This window comes from Cyanidioschyzon merolae, chromosome 7, assembly GCF_000091205.1.
Source record: "Cyanidioschyzon merolae strain 10D DNA, chromosome 7, complete genome".
Classification (NCBI taxonomy): Eukaryota; Rhodophyta; class Bangiophyceae; order Cyanidiales; family Cyanidiaceae; genus Cyanidioschyzon; species Cyanidioschyzon merolae.
Genome location: NC_010133.1, coordinates 291,175 through 311,513, shown reverse-complemented (window position 1 = coordinate 311,513; position 20,339 = coordinate 291,175). Strand labels below are relative to the sequence as shown.

Here is a 20,339-nt window from a genome sequence, read left to right as displayed (position 1 = left end):
CAGGCACTGAAAGCCACGTTGAGCTGAGGTCGAAGAGCAAGCTCCAGGGTGGCGATGGGCGGCCGGCGAGCCCACCGCGGCGCCGGCATGCGCGCTGGACGCGAGCGCTCTCAGCGGAAGCACCAGTGCCGCGATGATGCAGTTGCAGCTATAAGGGAAGCGGTTGAGGTGTGTACCAAGAACCTAGAGCTGGTTCCTCTATAACAAGCCTGCAGTGTTCTAGTATTCGAATGAGTATGGTTGGAATCACGAGTCTAATTCACGGAGAGCGTAGAGATCGGTATTGGCTGCAATGGCGACTGGAAAGGCACTACCGATAGTTCCTCTATAACAAGCGTGCAGTGTTCTAGTATCCGAATGAGTGTGGTTGGAATCACGGGTCTAATTCACGGAGAGCGTAGAGATTGGTATTGGCTGCAATGGCGACTGGAAAGGCACTACCGATAGTTCCTCTATAACAAGCGTGCAGTGTTCTAGTATCCGAATGAGTGTGGTTGGAATCACGAGTCTAATTCACGGAGAGCGTAGAGATCGGTATTGGCTGCAATGGCGACTGGAAAGGCACTACCGATAGTTCCTCTATAATAAGCCTGCAGTGTTCTAGTATCCGAATGAGTATGGTTGAAATCACGGGTCTAATTCACGGAGAGCGTAGAGATCGGTATTGGCTGCGGTGGCGACTGGAAAGGCACTACCGATAGTTCCTCTATAATAAGCCTGCAGTGTTCTAGTATCCGAATGAGTATGGTTGGAATCACGAGTCTAATTCACGGAGAGCGTAGAGATCGGTATTGGCTGCAATGGCGACTGGAAAGGCACTACCGATAGTTCCTCTATAACAAGCGTGCAGTGTTCTAGTATCCGAATGAGTATGGTTGGAATCACGAGTCTAATTCACGGAGAGCGTAGAGATCGGTATTGGCTGCGGTGGCGACTGGAAAGGCACTACCGATAGTTCCTCTATAACAAGCGTGCAGTGTTCTAGTATCCGAATGAGTGTGGTTGGAATCACGGGTCTAATTCACGGAGAGCGTAGAGATCGGTATTGGCTGCAATGGCGACTGGAAAGGCACTACCGATAGTTCCTCTATAATAAGCCTGCAGTGTTCGTGTATCCGAACGCGGCTAGTCCAAATCACGAGTCCAGTTCACTAAAAAAACCGAACGGGACGCACCCCGCGGCTGGAAAAGACAAAGTTGGTGTTCAGAGAGGGCGCACTCTCTGCTCGGACGAACGCTGCGCTACCTGCAAAACTAGAGACGTAGTCTGTTGCTATGGTGAGCATTCACCGGAACGCTGACTCGATGCTCACGGTACCGGTGCGTCTCATTTCAACAAAGAGCACCGGTATAGGGCTAGAGCATACAACGGGCGGCAGCTGAGTAGGGGATTATGTTTCGGCAGCAGGTAGGCTCCGTGCACCCGATAGCGCTCGGTTTGTTGTTTCGATTACGCACACACACACACACACGCCACAGAAACGGTGCACTCTTGGCTGTGCTGGCGTTCATCGGACCGCTATGGACATCACGCCAGCGGGCTGTTTGTTTGCGGTGCAGCGAAGATATCAGTGGACAGTGCACCCGCCCATGAGCGAGCGATACCATGCATGCGGGACAAACGACACATCGAGGTGGCCCATGGAAAAACAGGTCCAACGTATTCGTTTCCTTGGGGCGGGGCGGTGCATCGCACGCTCCGCGTTCGGATACGAGGACTCTATCGAGGCGCTGACCTCGACCACGGTGACTGCCGCTTCTTTCCCTCAAGTGTATGGAGACTCTTCCCGTATCATCTGCGGGAATGGAACCCCACCAAAGCTCCTTGCGCCCTGGAAAGCACCAATGCCTTCATCGGAGAGTGATACTTTCACAGTACGTGCGGGGCAAGCAACGGGATGCTGCAGCGTTCTGAACGCTAGGGAAAGCGTGAGCCAAAATGACGCAACCTGGAAACCTGCTCCCGACTGAAGGTTCTATTCTGCTGCGGTAGCAAGCTACCCTGAACAAGCAACTGGACACAAAGCGTGCTAGGGACGCAGCAATGTCGGTCGATGGCGGTTCAAGTTCCAGCAGTGGGACGCGATGGGGAGCAGGTGCCCCTTCTCCATGAGTGCCTTAACGGACGATTCCCGTGTTCAAAAGCGGCGCGCACATCAACAGGGGCTCAGCGCTGCCTCTGCTAGACCCGGCACCAGCAGTTGGCTGCTCTTTCACCAGTACACGATACCGCTCTCAGGGAGTCTTGTAAAGTTTGCCGTGCTGTAGGAGCAACTTCAGGTGCAATAGCGCGTCTCGCGAGTCTCGAGCGAGTCGGCCGGTTCGTCTTGTGCACCGCAGCCCAGCAGCCGGACCCTGGCGCTTCCGCTAACCGCATTCGGTCCATGCAACCACCAGGTCGCTGGACACCGCAACAGCTACATTGCCAGGCACAATAACAGCAGCACGAACACACGGTCTCAGGAGCAGCAACACGTTGTCGCTGGTGGCGCTCGGCCTCGTTGGTACGAACGACGCGCTGCCAATGCGTTCATTTGCGAGCTCCACTGGATACTCTCCTTTCATGGCTTTTGGAACAGCCGCAGAAACAAAAGTCCCGCTTGGAACGTTGCCCCTGGACTGGCCGTGGCAGTAAGCAGAGAGCGCTGTCTTGAGCCATCAAGTGGTAACCCAGCGTTTCACAGTTTTAGAGGCACGGAAACGACTGCTTCCAACGTCGACGTCGATATGCTGGGGAAAGCGTTGCAACTGCACCGTTCTTCTGCTCGTTTGCGACTGCACACGCTGGACTTTACTTTCATTAACTGGAAACCGTACTACCAGCGAATACCGGGGACATGTAGTGCCTTGAGCCCACAGCGTGCTAGCTGTTGGCTGTCGAACTGCGGACTGCAGGTGCACCCGGAGCTGCTGTCGAAGAGCGGCGCCGTTGAACTACACGCAGCGACTTTGGACGGATTCCATACACATGCTCCAGGTCGTCGTCGTCGTCTGGTTTCCAGCCATTCACAACAGCCGCTGTCGGCGAATGAGCTTGCCAGTGCTGCACTGCGGAAGGCGGCACTGATAGCGGCGGATACTCCGGACTCCTGCGCTACAGACCTGCACCGAGCGCTGCAAGCCATCCGAGACTCCGACACCATCCAGAGCCTTCATGCAGCACTTCGACACAGCCAGGCAGAAAGCGTTCCGTTTGGGGAGAAGAACCGGTCTCCCGACGCGAATCGACGTGCCCCGCTGATCGCTGCTGCAGTGCGGACAAAGCTTGCTTCCTGGCCCAGTGTCCCACATGATCGCCAGACGGGGGCTCTGCTCTCGGATATCGTCGAATGGTGTACGAGCGCTTTTGGGGACGTGAGCGCATTACAGCCAACAGACAAGCTCGCGTTTGCGAAAGCGCTTGCCAGCTGGACGCCATGGATCCGCTGGCTTCGACCCGAGACCGTTACCCGGCTGTATCGCACGCTGGAGCAGGTCTACGCAGCAGCTCCCGCACTCTCCCTTGGGGTCTACAGCGCTCTGTGGAAGTGTCGTGTTCAAGCGCTGGGGTATCTGCGCTGGCCGCAGGACCTGGACGAGTGCTTCGACGTTTGCCGGCGATATCAATGTAGTCCCGATATCGTTCTCCTGAATACGGTGCTCGACGGGCTCTGCAATGGACCTCGAGGGGGTCCTTTCTATCCGACGTGGCGGCGTCGGCAGCTTCCGCATCCGATCACCGAGGACGAACCGTTAGGCTTCTTGGAACGCTTTCTCGAGCGTATCCGCCGGGAATGGCAAATAGAGCCAGACAGAGGCACATTGAACATCATGCTGGAGTTTCTCGGCACCCGAGGCTGCACTGAGGAAATGCTTGGGTTTTACGATCGCTGGGTTCCTAGCCCGTATGCCTTAGGCAAAGAGACGAGGCATGACGCAGGGTTCGCAAGGCTCGTACCCGACGCTTTCACGTTTCGGGTTCTTTTTCGTGGACTAGATCCGCGTTGGAGACCGTCATCACTTCCTGACGCATCAAGGCATTCTTGGAGGGAATTCTTTAGCCTTGCGGATCGGTTCTTGCCTCGCATTCAGTCCAGGTGGAGCGCCCTCCCCGATTCAGAACGCGGCCCAGCGCCAGCGCGGGAAGCTCTGCCCATCGCCGAGGTTGAAGCGTTTGCCTACAACGGCAAGGGCGCACAAGTGCTGCAGATCCTGCGAGGGACCCTACCAGATGCCCAGCGCCTCGTCGTTCCGGCAATCCGGGGTCTCGCGTACAACGCTCGTGCGGTGCGTCTTGCGGACTACGCCTTTACCATCTACGAGACCTATGTGCGTAGGAACGAGACCATTCAAGAGAAACTGACACCACAGATGCTTCGCTCGATACTAGATGCGTTGCTCGTTGCTAGTGACCGAACGCACCGTGCTCGTACCGCGCTAGACTTGTTTCATGTGTTCGCAAACGGCGAAATTGCAGCTACGACAGTGCTCCCGAGCCACATTGGCGTTCGTGCCCTGATTCGTGCCCATTGCAAGGCTCCTGCTGTTCTATGGCCGGCCTTGGCCGAGTGCCTCGCCATTGTGAGCGCCGAAGGTATCCACCTTGATCCTGATGCGATGCATCGACTCGAGCGACACTACGCGGAACAGGGAGCTACCGCGAGCACAGCCCGCCAGCAAGTGCAGCGAATCATGAGGCTTCTCTTTGATTTAGAGCGCTAGCAGCACACGCCGATTTTCCGATGCCGAGCACACAACTATATATCCTGCTACAACGACTACGCTGAGTGCTGCTGCGGTGACTACTACCGGGCGTTCGACGACGATGAATGCTGTTCGAGCAACAGTTGCTACGAATCGTGCAACTACGCATGCTGTCGCTAGTTGTGCTGGTACCAGGAATCCTACCAGGGTCAAGGGCGTATGGTGAAACTCATATCGTTTCTTTCCGCGCGCCACGATATCAGAGCCCTGAAGTAGCAGCTTTGTTTGGGGCTTTTCCCTCGACGTCGACGTTGCGTATGCCGCAGGTCGTCACGAGACGAGCGCGGACGCGCTCCCTAGTACGAGACCACTGGACTGTTGAATTCGAGTCAGGCGGCACTGACGACCGGAACCTGCACGCAGCTCAGACGACTCCAGTGCGTCATATCCGCGAAACGAATATGTAAAACCGCTGCACATGAAGTCGTGTAGGTGTCTGAACGCCCAACGCCGCCAGGAATACGGCACGATGCGGAATGCGTCGCGTGGATGCCATGGTGCCCGGTTGACTGGTCCCTCATTTCGAGTGGGCACGCTGACGGCTCGTCAACGCTCAGTACATCATGATGGTCTGAGAAAGTGGCCTGTTTCAAAAGCTACGTTACCAGTGCCGATCTACGGAGTCGAATCGGTCACTGATTTGTCGTAGCGGAGACGCCGCCACAAGTCGAACCTGCACAGAAGAGTGTACGGCGACAGACCTAGTCCGCCGTTGACATCCTTACATGGTGCTTTTGCTGCATCATAGCGCACGGGACGACGTGCATGTGAGCTTTGTGGCGCGTCCACGTCCGCATAACCCGAATACACCGCGAAAACTGGCGCTCACTTACACGTTCCGTTACTCGTCCAGCGTTGTCGAGCTGAACGTACCCTGAACCGGATCCTCATCCCAACTCGCCAATGCCGACAAGATTGTTTCGCCATTACACGCTATGATTTTGACATCCATAGACTGAATATCTAACCCCTGATGTGGAGACGTCTCTCAGCCTTTTTCGACGGGGCGCGTGCTATCGGCTTCAGCTTCTCCATGCACACTTCGACCCTGAGAGGCTGCTCCACAAAGTTAGATCGCCTAAACTTCTCAGGTCTCGTATTCCGCACCGCACAACGTCTGATATTAATGGTGGCGTTAACGCCTCGGTTCGTGAACGTCTCGCGTGAACTGCCTCTGGTGGTACGCGCCAATGCAGGGCTTCGTTCAACTCGTGTCCTCGGTGTCACCAAAGTCTCGTGATCGTCCCGTCGGGCGGACACGTTTTCTGGCCTATCTCAACCGTTCTTCTTCTTTTTCGTCATTTGGTCTGCTTCGCTCCATGGTCGGCGAGAAGAGGATTTTGTCGTTTTCTTTCGGCATCCGGCGGTAACAGCGCTTCAGGATCCTCGACTTGCGTGCACATACCGCTCCATGGGATTCTTTATTTCGTCGAATGAACGGACCTGTTGCAAGCCGCAGGTTCGGACCTTCGCGAGGCGAGAAGGACTTGCGGAAGAAAGTCGAGATGTGCGCCCGTGTGTCGTCGTATGCTGAACGCTTCATCAATTCGCCCAGTGCAGCGACCATGGCGTTTCACGATAGAAACGACTCCTTCAACGGGATTCAACCACGAAGCGTACGCAGGATTGAAAAGCAGCTCTACCCTGATAGAATCGGCAAAGGCTCGAATGCAAAGAGAGCGGTAAAATACCACAATTTTCCAATAGAAACATGTCGGCAGACGTCAGGGAGAAGTCTTCAGGTCTTCGAAAAAGTGGTTTGTGCTGATGTACGAACCCTCTCTACGAGCCAAAGCTGACCTGCCAAATGAATCCACTGCACCTAGAACAGATGATGATTCCCTCGTTCTCTTCGAGTACGATCGTGTATACCTACGACGGGATCCCTGCTCCGCGAATACCCATAGACGCTACGACTGTTTCGTCCGAAGAGAGTCTCATTAACTGGAAAAGCAAAGCGACGTCCGTGCTTCATACGGGTCGTGACTTTCCAGGAACGCTCTAGTTCCGATTTCGGTGGAAGATAGCCGTGCGTGAACTAGGGCTTTTTAGTGACCAGAGCCCCGTGTTACCAGGACAAAAAGAACAAGCTTTTGAGAAACAGAGACCCCCCCCCCCCGGCGTCTACTATCGTATCGTTTGCTTTCCCTGGAGTGATCAATGGGTCGTTTTCTGCTACTTCTACCACTGACCGCAGGCACACTTTCACAATACCAGTTTCTGGTGCCGATCGCACACACTTCTTTCTTTCTTTCTTTCTTTCTTTCTTTCAGAGTTCCTAAATCATCTGCGTACTGTTTTATGACTGACCTGAAGCATTCTTGCAGTCCTCCTTGCACTGTTCCGTAAAGCGTATACATCCTAGAAGCAACTCGTCTACAATCTGTACAATACATTGCATCGTGATTCCGATCTCGTGCTATACGCCAGAGCAGGAGTGCCATCGTTCGCACTTGAAGACGCATCATGAATCGTCTGTCCATTCAAGCGTGACGCAGCGTGACACGCTTCCAACATGATTCATACCTGAAAGGCGCGGGACTTGTTGCACGCCTGCTACCAGTCGGTAACCACCACCACCACCACCACCACCACATGCAACCCCAGTGCCTTGAACGTTCCGTGGAGCCCAGACTTGCGCTCCAGCTGCAGACGCCCAGCGCATGCCTGGGGATCTCGTGCGATTCCGGGCTGCGGCGCAAATCTCCAGCGCTTGGCGCTGCCAGCTGCGACTGGTTCAGAGGTCGACAGCACGCCGCCAGTTTGTTCGCGTCTAGGAAGACTGATGCGGGACCGAACGAAACCGCGGCCGCTGCTCGATGAAAACCTTGTCCACCGAATTCGTGTTGCACTGCAGCACCAAGCGGACGGCGGCGACATTGACTTAAGCACCGAAGACAGCTACTCCTCCTCGAAAGTCGACTGTGTGTTCTGCTGCCTGACTCTGGAGAACTGCGTTGCACTGCACGCGAGTGCGCGAACGCTTACGATTCTGGACCGGACACCTGTGACGCTCGGGCACTGTTTAGTCATATCGCGGAGACACGTTTCGAGTATGGACGCGCTCACAGAGTCGGAACTCGCGGAGTTGTTTACGCAGGCACGCCACGTCGCCCAGGTCGTGCTTCGTGAAGTCTACCTCACCCGACGGGTTTCCGACGCGAGCCGACTAACGTTTTCTGAACGAATGAGCGCACGAGAACCGACAGAGGAACCAGTGACGCGCGTAGAAGCGTCGGTTTCCTCCCAGGAGCGTTTCGGATACAACATCGGCGTCAATAACGGGCGTTGCGCTGGTCAGAGCGTGCCCCACGTGCACGTGCATGTTATCCCGCGGGCACCCGGCGATGGTTTCTGGTGTACGCATCGGCCGTGGGGTATGGAACTTGCCAAACGGCGCTTGAAGATGCACCGGCATCGTTTATAGTGTCTGGTTCCGTTGTGCGGTGCATTGGCAATGCGTCACCTGCAAACGATAGACGTCGAGAAGCCTGGCACCCTATCTGCATTGGCGGTAAGGGTGCTGCGGAACCGCTGGTGCAGTTCAGTTGCATGGCTGTCCGGTCGCATCTCTTCGACCAGGCCGCAGCGTCGACCTGATGGCGCGAACGACTTGCAGCTTTCTCTGCGAATGTATTCGTCTTCCAACGAAGCGTCAAAGAAAGCCCGCACACCCTCATCTTGCCTAACGCACCAGCAAGTCCGTAAACTATTCATATGAATGTTGCCATGCGCACGCCATCCACGACGCCGTAGCACGCTTGGTCGAAACGGAGGCCAGCGGTCCCAGTGCCTTGCGAAACGTCGCCGTTGCTCCGCGTGCAAGCCAGAGCCGAACGCTCCTCAAAACGTCTCCAGGCTAGTGAGGTTCAGCACAGTTTCAACGATGACGTTCACAACAAACTGTTTAATCGAACAAACCAAAGCCAAGGTCCTCGTCGCTTTCCTCTTTGGGTTCCTCTTTCGCTGCGCCTTTGTCGGCTGACGCTGCCGCAGCGCCGCTGTCACCGCCTCCAGCAGCGGCTGCCGCAGGTGCTGCCGACGCTGCCGCAACAGCAACCCCTGCAACCGACTCCATTTTAGAGCGGCCCTCAGTGACGAGTTCGTCGATGGATCGTCCGTTAACCGCTTGGAGTAGCGCAGCGACTCGATCGTCGTCGACCTCGGCGCCGGCAGCACTGACAACTTTTCGTATGTCATCAGCAGTAACCTCCTCCGCTCCACCCAACTTGAGAAGCATATATGCAGCAAGGTACTTCATGGTCAGAACTAGGTTATCTGAGCAACTCGTATTGTAGCAGGTTCGGAGCGCCAATACGGGAGCTTTCGCGGTCGACTAGCGTATCATCCGACAGAAGCGATGACCAGGTGCTGCGGCGTATGAACACGCGTCCGCGTCGCGCCGACGGCCATACAATTTTGTACTGTGATGTTTAGAATGTGCCATGTATTCGATGCACGTGCTTCGAGGCCTCAGGAACAATATCCATGATTGTACAAAAAGTTTCATAATCGCGGCATGGCCTACTCATGCGCTGCGCCGCTTCTGGTCGGTACTCCACGGCGGCGAAGTCGTGCGAGGTCCCTGCGCATCAGATCCAAGTCGTCTCAGGGAAAACGCTTCAGATGCGGCACGTTAAACACGGAAACATATGAAGAACGAAAAAGGTGCTGGTCATGTGGTCATATCGCCAGGGAACGAGCGATGGGAGCGCATTCGCTTCCGCGTGGCCCACTGCGCTGCCTGCTCGACTCGTGACCACGCATTGCAGGGATATGCGTTGTTCACGTAAGCGTCCATTGACAATTTGTGAGGTTATTTCGCGGTCCACGTTGGATGACCGAGACCCGTGCGCTGTTTGCAGCGTCAATCAATCACGCTTTTTGCAGGTGATATAGTTTTGTGAGATGCATGTGAGCGATCGGCAGAAGATTTCACCAACGATTGCAACCGGTCTATACAAGTCGGTGCGTCTGGCACGTGGATGTAGCTTTCGTAAGCATGCTGCGCGGCGAAAAACGAGCGCAACGTTCACCACAAGTCAGTCATGCCAGGTTCGCTCTCAGGGCAATCGCCAGCCTCATTACTATGCCCTTCCAGAATCGACAGCGTCGTCCAGGCTCCCGATGAGGTCGAGAGCGTCCTAGTCCCGTCATTCGAGCTAGCCGTTGCGCACTATTCAAGGGAAACGTTCTGAACGCGTGACGGGCCAATACGTGCCTGGGCGGCGGTGAGCGCTCACCACTGCTGCCGCTCTGTCTGGGATCGCTTGTCAGTCGCAGCTCTATGCACGATCAGCGCAAGCGCCGCCCCCGGGAACTCTTCAACAGCGGTTCACTGCAAGACGGCCGTGCAAGCGTACGGCTGCGTCCCCAGCGTGGTGTCTTCACGTGCTACACGCGCGACTCTAGTTCCGCAGCGGGCGACTGACGCTTCGCTGGGCGTCTCCAGAGTAGCCTTGCCATGCGAGCCCAGCACAGGGCCCCGGTGGGTTCCTGCGTCAGGTATCCACAACTTGTGGCATCGTTCCAGGCCAGGCAAGCAGGAGGGTACGTCCGAAGAAGCACTCGCCCAGCCGCAGGCGCTCTCGGGTGCAAGCGCGAACGCCCAAGAAGCGCTAGCGCCGCTACCTGGAAACCATCAAAAAAGAGCTGGACGCCCAACGTGCTAAGACTGGGCGTCCAGCTTGAGTGCTCGCCAGCGTTACATGCCGCCGTGTAAACTAGGCTGCCACCTCCACCCGCTCCCAGCGAAAGCGAACGCGCAAAGTCCGAACAGCGCCCAGTCGAGAGAAAAGTTCGCAAGCGTTTCGGACGTGCGACGCTGCTGAGCGCTCGCTGGGGCAGATACTGAGCGGTCGCTGGTATCCACTGCCCCTGGAGACGTTCGGGAGAACTGCGTTCCCAGCAGCAGCAACAGCAACAGCAATCGTGACGCCTTCGAGACGTCCAAGCTCAACGGGGCTCGCTTCGCGCCCAGACCAGCGCAAGAGGCAAACATAGCTCGGTGCACATGACACCGACCAAGTCCAGGGGAGCGCAGGCAGCTCCGCGTGGCTCCTGGTCTAGCTGGTTACAACCTCGGGAAAATGTCGCTCAGCGTGCAGAGCGAGTCGCACAGCTGGTCTCGGACGCGGGTCAAATGGATGTGGTTGCTCGATTCGACGCCCTCGGGGAGCTTGTGGAACTGGTGCTGTCGACAGAGCCGCGAGAACGAGAACTAAGCCGCACCGCTTTCCTGGAAAACGAGTGCTGGGCGGCCATTCTGGAGCTTGCTGTTCAGCCAGCCGGCGATGCGAAGCAGCAAGCGCTCCGTGTCAAAGCTTTACAGACTGCAGCGATGCTTTTATGGAATATCCACGACCCGCTTCTGTTGGCGTACCTGCTGGCGCACGACGCACTACGTCAGGTCGTTCTGGCAGCACCGCTTTTCCAAGAGACGGAAGCTACTCATTCTGCCACAGGAAAAGAGGCTGACGTGGATTCGGACCTCCTTCCGAGCTATCTCTCTCTCCTGCGCACAGTCTGCTTGCGCCTGGACATTGCCTCTTTGCCCTTGGTCTTTCGCGAAGAGGATAACACTTTCCCGCTCCTGAATGCTGCTACACAGTTTCTGGACAACGACGATCGTCTGGTGCGTGCGGCAGCATATGGTATGATCTTGGGACTCGTCCGCTTAAGCGCAGATGCACCGACACTCGATCGCTTTCTATCGCGAGAGATGGAGCAAAAAAATAGTTTTTCTAGGCGTTATATCGCCAATCTGGGACAAGCTGCAATCGCGGCAGTCTCCGTCAACGGGGATCAAGCGAGAGCAGCCGCCGAGCTCCAGGACGTCTACGAGTTCTTGGGTGAACTGGCGAACCAGGCTGGTCCTTTCGTGCAGCTGACGCTCTTGAACCTGTTGCGCAGCGATTTTCTGACTCCGGTGCTCGTCGCAGCAGCGAATGGTGATCGCTCGGATCTAACGCTATCGGACGCAGTCCAACTTTTCATTTTCTTTCTGGAACGTGGGCACTCAGCCTTGGTATGCTCTGAATGCTGCGCCACTCTCGTACGTAGCGAGCGTTATACAGCGCTGTTATCTCGTTTCGTCAAAGCAAGTGCTTCGAACGCTGATCGAATTGCTGACCACGTTCGTTTACGATGCTTGACGGCATATGCGGCGAGCGTTCCCGTTTGCATAGCGGCTCGTGAGGCGCTCATCAACCGCTTGGAAGCGGTGCCCCAAGGCGAACTCTGGATCCAGCTAGACCCGGGGAGATCGTTCTGGGGATCGGTGTTCGATGAGAAAACCAACGGTGCGGGTGGTATAGCAACCACTCTTGAAATGGTTTTATTGAGGCTTGTCCTTGCAGTTGACGACCCCGAACAGCACACGCAAATCGATGCGTCCATTGTCCAGCTCTACCGAGAACGCATCGGGGATATCCAGCTCAGCCTGGAGCAGAACCCAGCCTACGCGAATGATCTGGGACGCCTGCTTGCTCACGCGGAGGACCGCCAGCGCCTGTGCAATGATCTTCTCCAACACATCAGGGATCGTTATCGATCGAGATTCGGGTCGGTGACGCCCTCTGAAGCGAACACCCTGAACGAGAACGCGCTCGACAGCGTGCAGCGTCGAGAGCATGTGATCGCGGACGCAAGTCTCTGGATGCTAGCGCATGCTGTAGCTGCTCAAGCGCCGCGTAGACAGACTGGAACCCCATCCCGACCGGCTGATTCGTCGGAGACAAGCGCTGCATACAAACGGGTGACCTGTTTTCTGGGGTATCTCGAGGCAACGCTCGACAGCGATACCTACTCGGACGTGGACGCCGTCCTGCTGCCCCTTTACAAGTGCGATCTGGCGCGTTCGGATCCGAGCCGCTGGTCAACACAGTCGGCGGAGACGATGACCTTGGCGCTAGCCCAGACGGATGTTTTTAACTGTTCACTGGAGGGCAGGCGTGTCCTGTGCGCGGCCGACGAGAACGAGAGCAAAATGCTCATCGTAGGGGAGGTGCTGGAAGGTGGCGGCTTCCAGCCCCTACTTGGTCTTCCACTCGAATACATTCTGGAGTTAACCGAGCCCGAGCCGACAACGTCTGCTACCAATGAGGGCTGGTGTGTGCTCATTCAGCGCTCGGATGTTACGCAGGTGCTGGACCTTGTATTCGAGAGCGAGAGCACGGCACGGGACTTTGTCGCCCATGTGAGCAAACTGTTTCCGCAGGTGGCGGCGTGGCGTGCCGCGTGCTTACGGGACGCGCTGCTTCTACCGCACTCGCGAACGTCATTGTAATTGCTGCTGGTGTAGAAGCAGAGAGCGCCCTGCAAAGCCGCAAATGAAACACACTGGCTCGCAAGGTCTACGACCGCTCCAACAGTCAGCAATATTTGCGGGAAACGCCGTCGTCTCCAGATGACCGTTGGTGGCAGTGCGCTGGACGGCGCCCGAGCGTCAGCTGTTCGGTTGCTCGCTGGAGACCCTGCGCTCACGTCCAGAAGTGTGTCGCTTGTTCATCGGCTGGTCAGTGCGCGATGAAAAACCATTGCAATATCCATGGGCTGGACTGATGACATCTGCACTCAGAAATTGCATCGTATGTGGCGAGTCCTCCACGGGCACAATCGGAGCATGCGCGAACTCTGATCAACACCAAGTCTGTGCGAACGACGACAACGATGGTACCGACCGGCAACGACTCCGTGACAAGCGTCGAAACGATTCACGTCTTCAAACTTTGTTCGTGACGGTGACAGCGCTGGTCCAGTAGCATCCCTGTTAAGCACTGCACGGCATCGGTTTAGGGAGCCGTCGTCGCTATTCAGGTGTCCGGTCCATACCAGCAGCTGCCGTTGCGATGCAGATCTTTGTGGATGCTGTAAGTACAGAGTCTGGTCAGTTCGCCTAGGTAATCCTGTCTATATCGAAACAATGCAGCGTTGGTTTCAAGCGTGCACACGCTGCAATATCGAATAATGGAACACCAATATCGTTCATCGATGGCCAAGGACAGGTGTTCCAGGTGTCTGTGAGCCCAGTAGCAGCCTTGCTGGGTAGCTGAAGCGTAAAACCCCAGTTCAGTGGTCCAAGCGACGATTCAATGCCCTCGCTCCTGAGCACTGATGTTTTCATCGAAGGACTTGCGCATTTTAGCCCAATGCCCACACAGAGTACCAAACGATTCGCTTGAAAGCTTTGTCGAAAAAAAGCCGCCAGATGCTGTGGAAGCGCAAGACGTTTCCGAAGGTTGATCGTGGTGGTCAAGTCTCGGTACAGGAAATGCGTCCGCGTGTGTTTTCTGGTTGAATCACATACCAGCAAGCCGCTCTTTTTCGATCGTCTCGCTATCTGGCATTCGGTCAGCGTACGGTACACCACCACGTTATCCATCCGGCTCTGTTGCAAGCGCTGCCTCTCCACCTGTTTCATTGTGCACGCTTGCTCGTGATGCGTGGATAGAATCACGATATCATCGATGAAAATCGTATAGAATCGATTCCTGAATTCGTTGTACGCTCTGGCGGAAGAGGCACGAGTACGGCCCTTGCGCACAGCGGCATGTCTGGCGCCGTAGACTGCAACCCAAGGACGCGAGTTATGGGCTTCAGTTTTTCCAGCTCTTTGAAGATATTGGTGAATGCACGCTTGTTGCCTCCGCACAACCGACAATGTCGGCGACGACAACACGGTTTCGTCCACTATCGCCAAAATTTTGCGGTATGAGCTCTGTGGATGCTCGTGAACGCTCTGAACGAGGCGCACAGCGCATCCCCCGTCTCTGCCCGTTACGATACTCAGGGCGTCGAGATGGTCACAATGCATTCACTGCAGTAGCTGGTGTGGCTTCTTGCGTCCATCAGACTCGAATCTCGATCAGAGAGAGCCTTGGAGAAGTTGAGCAGCATCATTGGCGTTCTATGCACGTCGTTGGCTCTATCCTCTTGAATCAGAGCTGCGAAGACGGCAACGATGTTCTTGGACTCGAAACGCATGCTCGCCACGAAACCTCTCTACGTACGTCCAGCTACTTAGGACGGATGAGAATGAGTGTCGGTGCTGAACTCAGGTCTATACTTCACAGAGTGCATTCAGTTGGATATTCCGTCGATCCTGACCGCCAATGCGAACCTCTTTCCAGGTCCTCGCGGTAGCCCAGGAGCCATGAACGATGTACGGCCATACTCATCACGATCTTGTTCGAATGCTTCATGCTTGCTCACAGAGACCTACCATGACCTACTGTGGAGTCCATGCACTACTACAAACAAATGTCAACGGTGATCTCATGGGTCTTGACTCGACAACTGGTGACCATATCCAGTGGACGCTCGGTCAGGCCAAGACGCTCGGATGCTGGAAGGAAATCCGATTCCCCCCGGGATGGCTCTCCTCTGGGAAACGCAGTAGCGCAGGATGCAAGCAAGGCAGGCATGACGTCTGAACCATGCTCTGCAGGTGACGTCCGTCGGCCCGGCACCGAGCACACTAGGATGTGCTTGGACGGTCTGAAGCGACTGTCGCTGTTGGAATGACTTTTCTTCCGAACTCGCTGCCATTTCGAGCGCTTCATCACCAGCTCGCCACTCGCCTCTATAGACACCTAAGGAATCCGCTTGAAGTAGTCTTCAGTTTCTTGGACCAGCGAGTTGAGCGTACAACGCTCACGAGACAGACCTCATGAATCGCTCGACATTGACCTGCAAATGGATTTGCTTTTTGAGTCTTGTTCAATAATTTTTCACACCTGTGCTGTATCGTTTACCTCAATTGACAACGTGACGCGTCCACGTCTGAAGGTATGCTGGGAAGTGTGCCTCCAAACCTCTGATCATTACATCAGATCGAGTTGCGTGCTTTCTAACGAATATCCGTTGTACTGTCGCAGGGAAATTTCATCAGAAAATTCGAGTGGAAAAAGGACAGCTCGATGCCGTGTGTCCGAGAAACTTACGCACATTTGCTTGACGAGGTGCGTCGAGGCGATGAGTGCTAGGCGAGCCTTCCTCGACTAGAAAGCTACGCGATCCTCAGTGGCATCCTGCAGCTTTCAGCGTCGTGGGTGCAACTGACCAATCTATTGATCCGTGGGCGCGAAAACCGGCGCTTCGCACTAGACAAGCTGTTTTCGACTGGATTGCACCAGAACGCAGAAGCTGGTACGAAGATCAGCTCAACGCCAACGTATGTCGGGTGCCGCATGACCGCTTTTACTTGATGGACGGCGACCTTGTCCGAGAGTAGGACAGCAGCACCGAGGAAGGAGAAGCCACGAAGCACGCGTCAAGGAACAATGAGATGTCGATTGATCCTCTCCGCCTGGTGATATGTAGGCGATTGCACCATTGAAGAGCCGCTAGGACTTTTATTGTTGTCATGCTCGCTTGCATCTTCTGTACGGACAGCGTTCTAAACCTCTTTGAGTACCGTATACAGGTCGAGCGTTTTTCTCGAATCGCGTAACGTCCAGGGCGACGAACACTCGTCCATTGTGTGGGAAGCGTTTGCGTTTCAGTACAACAGTGTTCGTGTGCTGTGCAACGCGTGACGGAGTCCCGTAGAAGCACGTTTTCTCCCTATGTCCATCAGTGCCTCTTCGTCACTTTTCGTATCCTTAGTACGAAAAAGTCGCGTCCTGTGGCTTCTTTGAGAGGTTTTCACAAAGAAATTACGGACGGGAATGTATGGACAACCAGTCAGACATTTGTCTAAATAGAGAACGACAGGTTCCGTTTTGGGTGCAAGAGGTTCGGCATCAGCGCCACGAGAAGCTCGGTTCAAGTACGTGCTGAATGCCAGAATGACTGACTTGGGCGAGTGAACCAGTTTTTCGCAAGCGAGCAGCCCCAGCATGAATTCTTTCCGCGGCGTTTCCCCCTATCGACAGGATTCATTCCCTTTGTCCAATACCTCCGCGAGACAACGACGAACAAAGTCAAAAAGATCATGATGATACATGTATTCCAGAACTCTCGATGCCGAGCACATAACGAGCTCCTCTATACGTTACGACTCGGCGTAGCGGTCCAATACGTTCGCTTGTTTCACCATGCCTACAGGCCGCTATTCGGGGCAGCTCGTGTCAAATACACCTCGCAGGCGATCAATACCACTTGACCAGGTCTGGAGCACAAACACTGTCGCGGTCCGCGGGGGCGAAGGCCTCTCATCGAGTCGCAGCGGGACGGCCAGCGGTGCTACTGCTGCCAACACCGCTGCCCCCAGCGGCTGCGGCCGAAGAACTTGCCGCGTTTGCATCCAGCTCCCGATCAATTTCATAAACCAGGGGAACCACAAGCACCAAAGCGCTGGTTGCACTGATCCAGGCCACGCGGCCGCCTAAACCGAACGCTCGTCTTACGAAGGTGTAGCCCGAAGACGCAACCCGCTCCACGCGCTGGTACCACTTGGTCTCCGTGACCGAGTCCTTCCAGTCTTCTAACTGGTCAACGGTGCGGTTCCACCAGTTGTGCTCTCGCTTCTTAGCGGCGATACTATCTGGTGGCACTTCAAAAAGCCGCGCCATGTTCACCACTTGCTCGGAGACGCGAAGCGCAGGGTATGCAGCACCCGTACCTACGGTACCAGCGGCAGCCGTGCAGCGAGCCCCGACGTCGACGCCGTGCGTTGGCTGCGGCGGCAGCAGCGGCGCCTCTTCATGTTCTTTCATTGACAAAGCGCTTTCGTAGCGTTCTCCGATTATGCGCATTTTTCTTTTCTTTTTGTGGGGTTTTCAGTGCACGCTTAAGTATCCATCAAACACCCTACCTCCAAGTTACATTCCCTATACTTCTTCTCGGATATTCTGGTCGTTTCATACGTCCTATCGTGTGTGCCTAGTGCCTGCCGAAACCGCGCTTCTGCTTGCCGCAAGCGGTCGACCGGCTTGCCGTCGATGTGTAGGCACCTCCGGATTGCCGATACGTCGAGTGCAGGGGCATCGTCGCTATCGACCGTGTTGCCATATCGGTTGTGTTTTCCAATGGAGCCGGATCGCTTACGGGTGCATGCTTGCGCCTGGTGTCAATTGTAGGGTGTCACGTCCGCTTGCATCGCGTCTGGCGCTGGCAGTGGTATCGTCGTCCACAGCAGCAAGTCGAAGCGTCAATTTTTCTGCGGATAGATGCGCTTGGAGCAAGGCTTTTGTACCGGACTGCAGTGTGTTGTCCACGGACGCCTGCGCGCACGAGTGCTGCATGGAGGGATCGATGACGGCGGACCTGTTTTGCGAAAGGCGAGTCATTCGTTGCGGGCAAGAGATGACAGCTCGCTGCGTTGCCACCGACATAGTTTCTGGATGATGCCTGCGCTATGCCGCCTGCATCTTTGTCGCCGCTCTGCGTAGGCGATGTCATCGGCGCATCGCAGGCAGCACGTTGGTATCGCTATTGTCTCGTTCGCACTGCGCAACTCCGCGCGGTGCTATCGTGAACACGCCGACCAGCATGCCAGAGGCCTTGCGGAGGGTGCGCGTACCGGCTCGTGCGCCAAACGCTTGTGTCCACAGCGGCTGGAAGCGTGTTCGTGCGCTTGTTCTGTCGCCAAGCAGCGTCCGTACCGGCGCCGTAGTCGTTGCGGTGAGCGCACATAGCATGCCTGGCACCAGGGAGATGACGTGAACGAACCATCATCTCCAATGGGAAGTATAGAACACGTTCACGGTAATGATGATGATAATGATGAACACGGCGGGTGGAACCTGAGCATCTGGAGCGGTATGCCGCATGCATACCCAGATGCTTCGAGAGAGCGCACACATGGAGCGATGTCCGGTTCGTGCCACCCATCCCATGCCATAGAGAAATGCGCATGCACACCAGGACCTCTGGCACGCATATGCGATTTTACTGTACATGTATGTATTATTTGGGAAAATAATGGATAGCTGTTGTGCGAAGCCGAACGCACCCGCATTTGCTGCACACGGGCGTCAACTGCCAGACGAAAAAACGCTTTTGCGATATGGTGCACAAGCCGCTGCTATGCCTCGTGGGTACTGCTCGCGTTTGAGCTGCTCGAGATAGACGCTTGCGTTTACCTGCTACGGCACCTAACGCAGCGATAGAAAACAACGAGTAGGCGTTATCTGGGGTCGCAGTTCATCATGGCAGCCGCCGAGCCGCGAACGTCGGCTGTGCCCGCCGACTCCCAGACAAGCCATCGCACTGACGTTGCTCTGGCCGGAGAACGTAGCAGTTCTAAAGTACCTGAGAGCTGTGTTCCTGACTTGGATGCGCTCTGGTTCTGCTACAGTCCAGTGTACCAGTTTCGGTACTACTACATGAATGGTACGGTGGACTCGTGCGTGGGCAAGGTGCGGCGGCTTGTGCGATGTTTTCGATCGCGTCTCCTGTCACCAGAAGACGCGGAACGCTTGTACGCCAACGGTGCTGAGGACGACGAGAACGCCCATGCATCCGTAGGGCGCCGAGCGGGACCTTACGAACCCGTCTGGGAGTTGCGAGCGCGCGGGGCGGCCCCGGAGACGCCCGGCGCGTCCAACGCCTTTGCCGCAACCCGGGAAGACCGGCAAAGCTAACGACACCAGTGTCAGCATGAAACGGAACGGATCTGTTACGTTCATTGAGACGTATGGACGACGTCCGTATCATGATGAAATGGAACGTGTCCCGCTTGCACGGAGGAGTTACATGCTCAGGTTTTCGTCGTTACCCATTATCATCAACACCAGTCTTTGCCGGCTTTTTCTCTCTCGTTTTTGAAGCTTTAAATACGTCGGTCTCTCACTTTACTTCCAGATTCGTATTCGGCAGTCGAAAGATGTTGATGGCGGCGTTCGAGTCGCGGTTTCGCCGCTTCCAGTTCATGTCAACGCATTTCATGTACAGGCGATCATTGGCATCGACGCTTCGCTTGGCATTTCCATCTCCTTTGTATACTGGCCAGGTGTGCCGCTTGCAGCGGTTATATATGGTTGTCGTCATGTGTTCCCATATGTCCACCGTATCTACTCTTCCGGGCGCCGCCTTGTGGCGCGTCAAGAATTGCTTCATCACCCGGTACATGCCCTTGACAGATACTTTGGGTTTCCTCCAATGCCCGCTGCTCCGTTTCCGCGCTTGGTTCCATACAATAAGATCGTGGACTTGTTGTTGTGGGCAACCTCCTCGGCGAGTACGCTGTCCGCTGCTCATGAAAGCGTACGCTGTCCCATTCGATGGAATAAATGTGGAGTGTAATGTTGTTTATGATGAAACGAGCACGGAAAGCAAAATCCATATCGGAGAACAAGTCGATAGATTACGACCCGTCGACGCTTACTTCGTGCAACTCGGTGACGCACTGCCCATTGGACGCAGTCGTTATGATGACTCAAATCCAAGACCATGGCGAATTTCCGTACAAACAGAGGAGACGGTAGCCTTTCGAGCGTATTACCCGGCGAGGTGTCATGCCGCTGTGGAATGCTGTCTCTTCCATGTTCATGAAGACGGGGTGATATGTCCGTCGAACGGAATCGAGTATTTGACGTGATTAGCTCAGTGATCTTTTGACGTGAGCTGTTGAACAAGTCATCGATGGTCGGTGTCGTCAAGAATTATTTCCGCGTGAGTCCAGTGACGTTATTAGCTGCACTCACGAGAAG

The 20,339-nt window shown here is 55.5% G+C and overlaps 7 protein-coding genes and 2 non-coding genes across 9 annotated transcripts; 5 read left to right on the top strand and 4 right to left on the bottom strand.

Annotated features, from left to right (window-relative positions):
- The first annotated feature begins 140 nt into the window (after positions 1-140).
- CYME_CMG122T lies at positions 141-2,263 on the top strand. Its single transcript, XR_002461280.1, has one exon. It is a non-coding gene; the product is annotated as a hypothetical transcript (transcript).
- Positions 2,264-2,727: 464 nt separating this feature from the next.
- On the top strand, positions 2,728-4,701 carry CYME_CMG121C (hypothetical protein; the record flags this gene model as incomplete). The annotated part of the gene is made up of 1 exon (XM_005535863.1): positions 2,728-4,701. The coding sequence occupies one exon, from the start codon at positions 2,728-2,730 to the stop codon at positions 4,699-4,701; it is 1,974 nt and encodes a 657-aa protein (XP_005535920.1).
- On the bottom strand, positions 4,284-7,393 carry CYME_CMG120T. The gene has a single exon (XR_002461279.1). It is a non-coding gene; the product is annotated as a hypothetical transcript (transcript).
- A 135-nt stretch (positions 7,394-7,528) lies between these two features.
- CYME_CMG119C (similar to histidine triad protein) lies at positions 7,529-8,170 on the top strand (the record flags this gene model as incomplete). The annotated part of the gene is made up of 1 exon (XM_005535862.1): positions 7,529-8,170. The coding sequence occupies one exon, from the start codon at positions 7,529-7,531 to the stop codon at positions 8,168-8,170; it is 642 nt and encodes a 213-aa protein (XP_005535919.1).
- A 480-nt stretch (positions 8,171-8,650) lies between these two features.
- Positions 8,651-9,004, bottom strand: CYME_CMG118C (60S acidic ribosomal protein P2; the record flags this gene model as incomplete). The annotated part of the gene is made up of 1 exon (XM_005535861.1): positions 8,651-9,004. One exon carries the CDS (start codon positions 9,002-9,004, stop codon positions 8,651-8,653), a length of 354 nt encoding a protein of 117 aa, XP_005535918.1.
- A 1,752-nt stretch (positions 9,005-10,756) lies between these two features.
- CYME_CMG117C (hypothetical protein) lies at positions 10,757-13,030 on the top strand (the record flags this gene model as incomplete). The annotated part of the gene is made up of 1 exon (XM_005535860.1): positions 10,757-13,030. The coding sequence occupies one exon, from the start codon at positions 10,757-10,759 to the stop codon at positions 13,028-13,030; it is 2,274 nt and encodes a 757-aa protein (XP_005535917.1).
- Positions 13,031-13,639: 609 nt separating this feature from the next.
- Positions 13,640-14,557, bottom strand: CYME_CMG116C (hypothetical protein; the record flags this gene model as incomplete). The annotated part of the gene is made up of 1 exon (XM_005535859.1): positions 13,640-14,557. One exon carries the CDS (start codon positions 14,555-14,557, stop codon positions 13,640-13,642), a length of 918 nt encoding a protein of 305 aa, XP_005535916.1.
- A 2,341-nt stretch (positions 14,558-16,898) lies between these two features.
- Positions 16,899-17,258, bottom strand: CYME_CMG115C (hypothetical protein; the record flags this gene model as incomplete). Its single annotated transcript, XM_005535858.1, has 1 exon — positions 16,899-17,258. The coding sequence occupies one exon, from the start codon at positions 17,256-17,258 to the stop codon at positions 16,899-16,901; it is 360 nt and encodes a 119-aa protein (XP_005535915.1).
- A 1,578-nt stretch (positions 17,259-18,836) lies between these two features.
- CYME_CMG114C (hypothetical protein) lies at positions 18,837-19,271 on the top strand (the record flags this gene model as incomplete). Its single annotated transcript, XM_005535857.1, has 1 exon — positions 18,837-19,271. One exon carries the CDS (start codon positions 18,837-18,839, stop codon positions 19,269-19,271), a length of 435 nt encoding a protein of 144 aa, XP_005535914.1.
- Between the last annotated feature and the right edge of the window lie 1,068 nt (positions 19,272-20,339).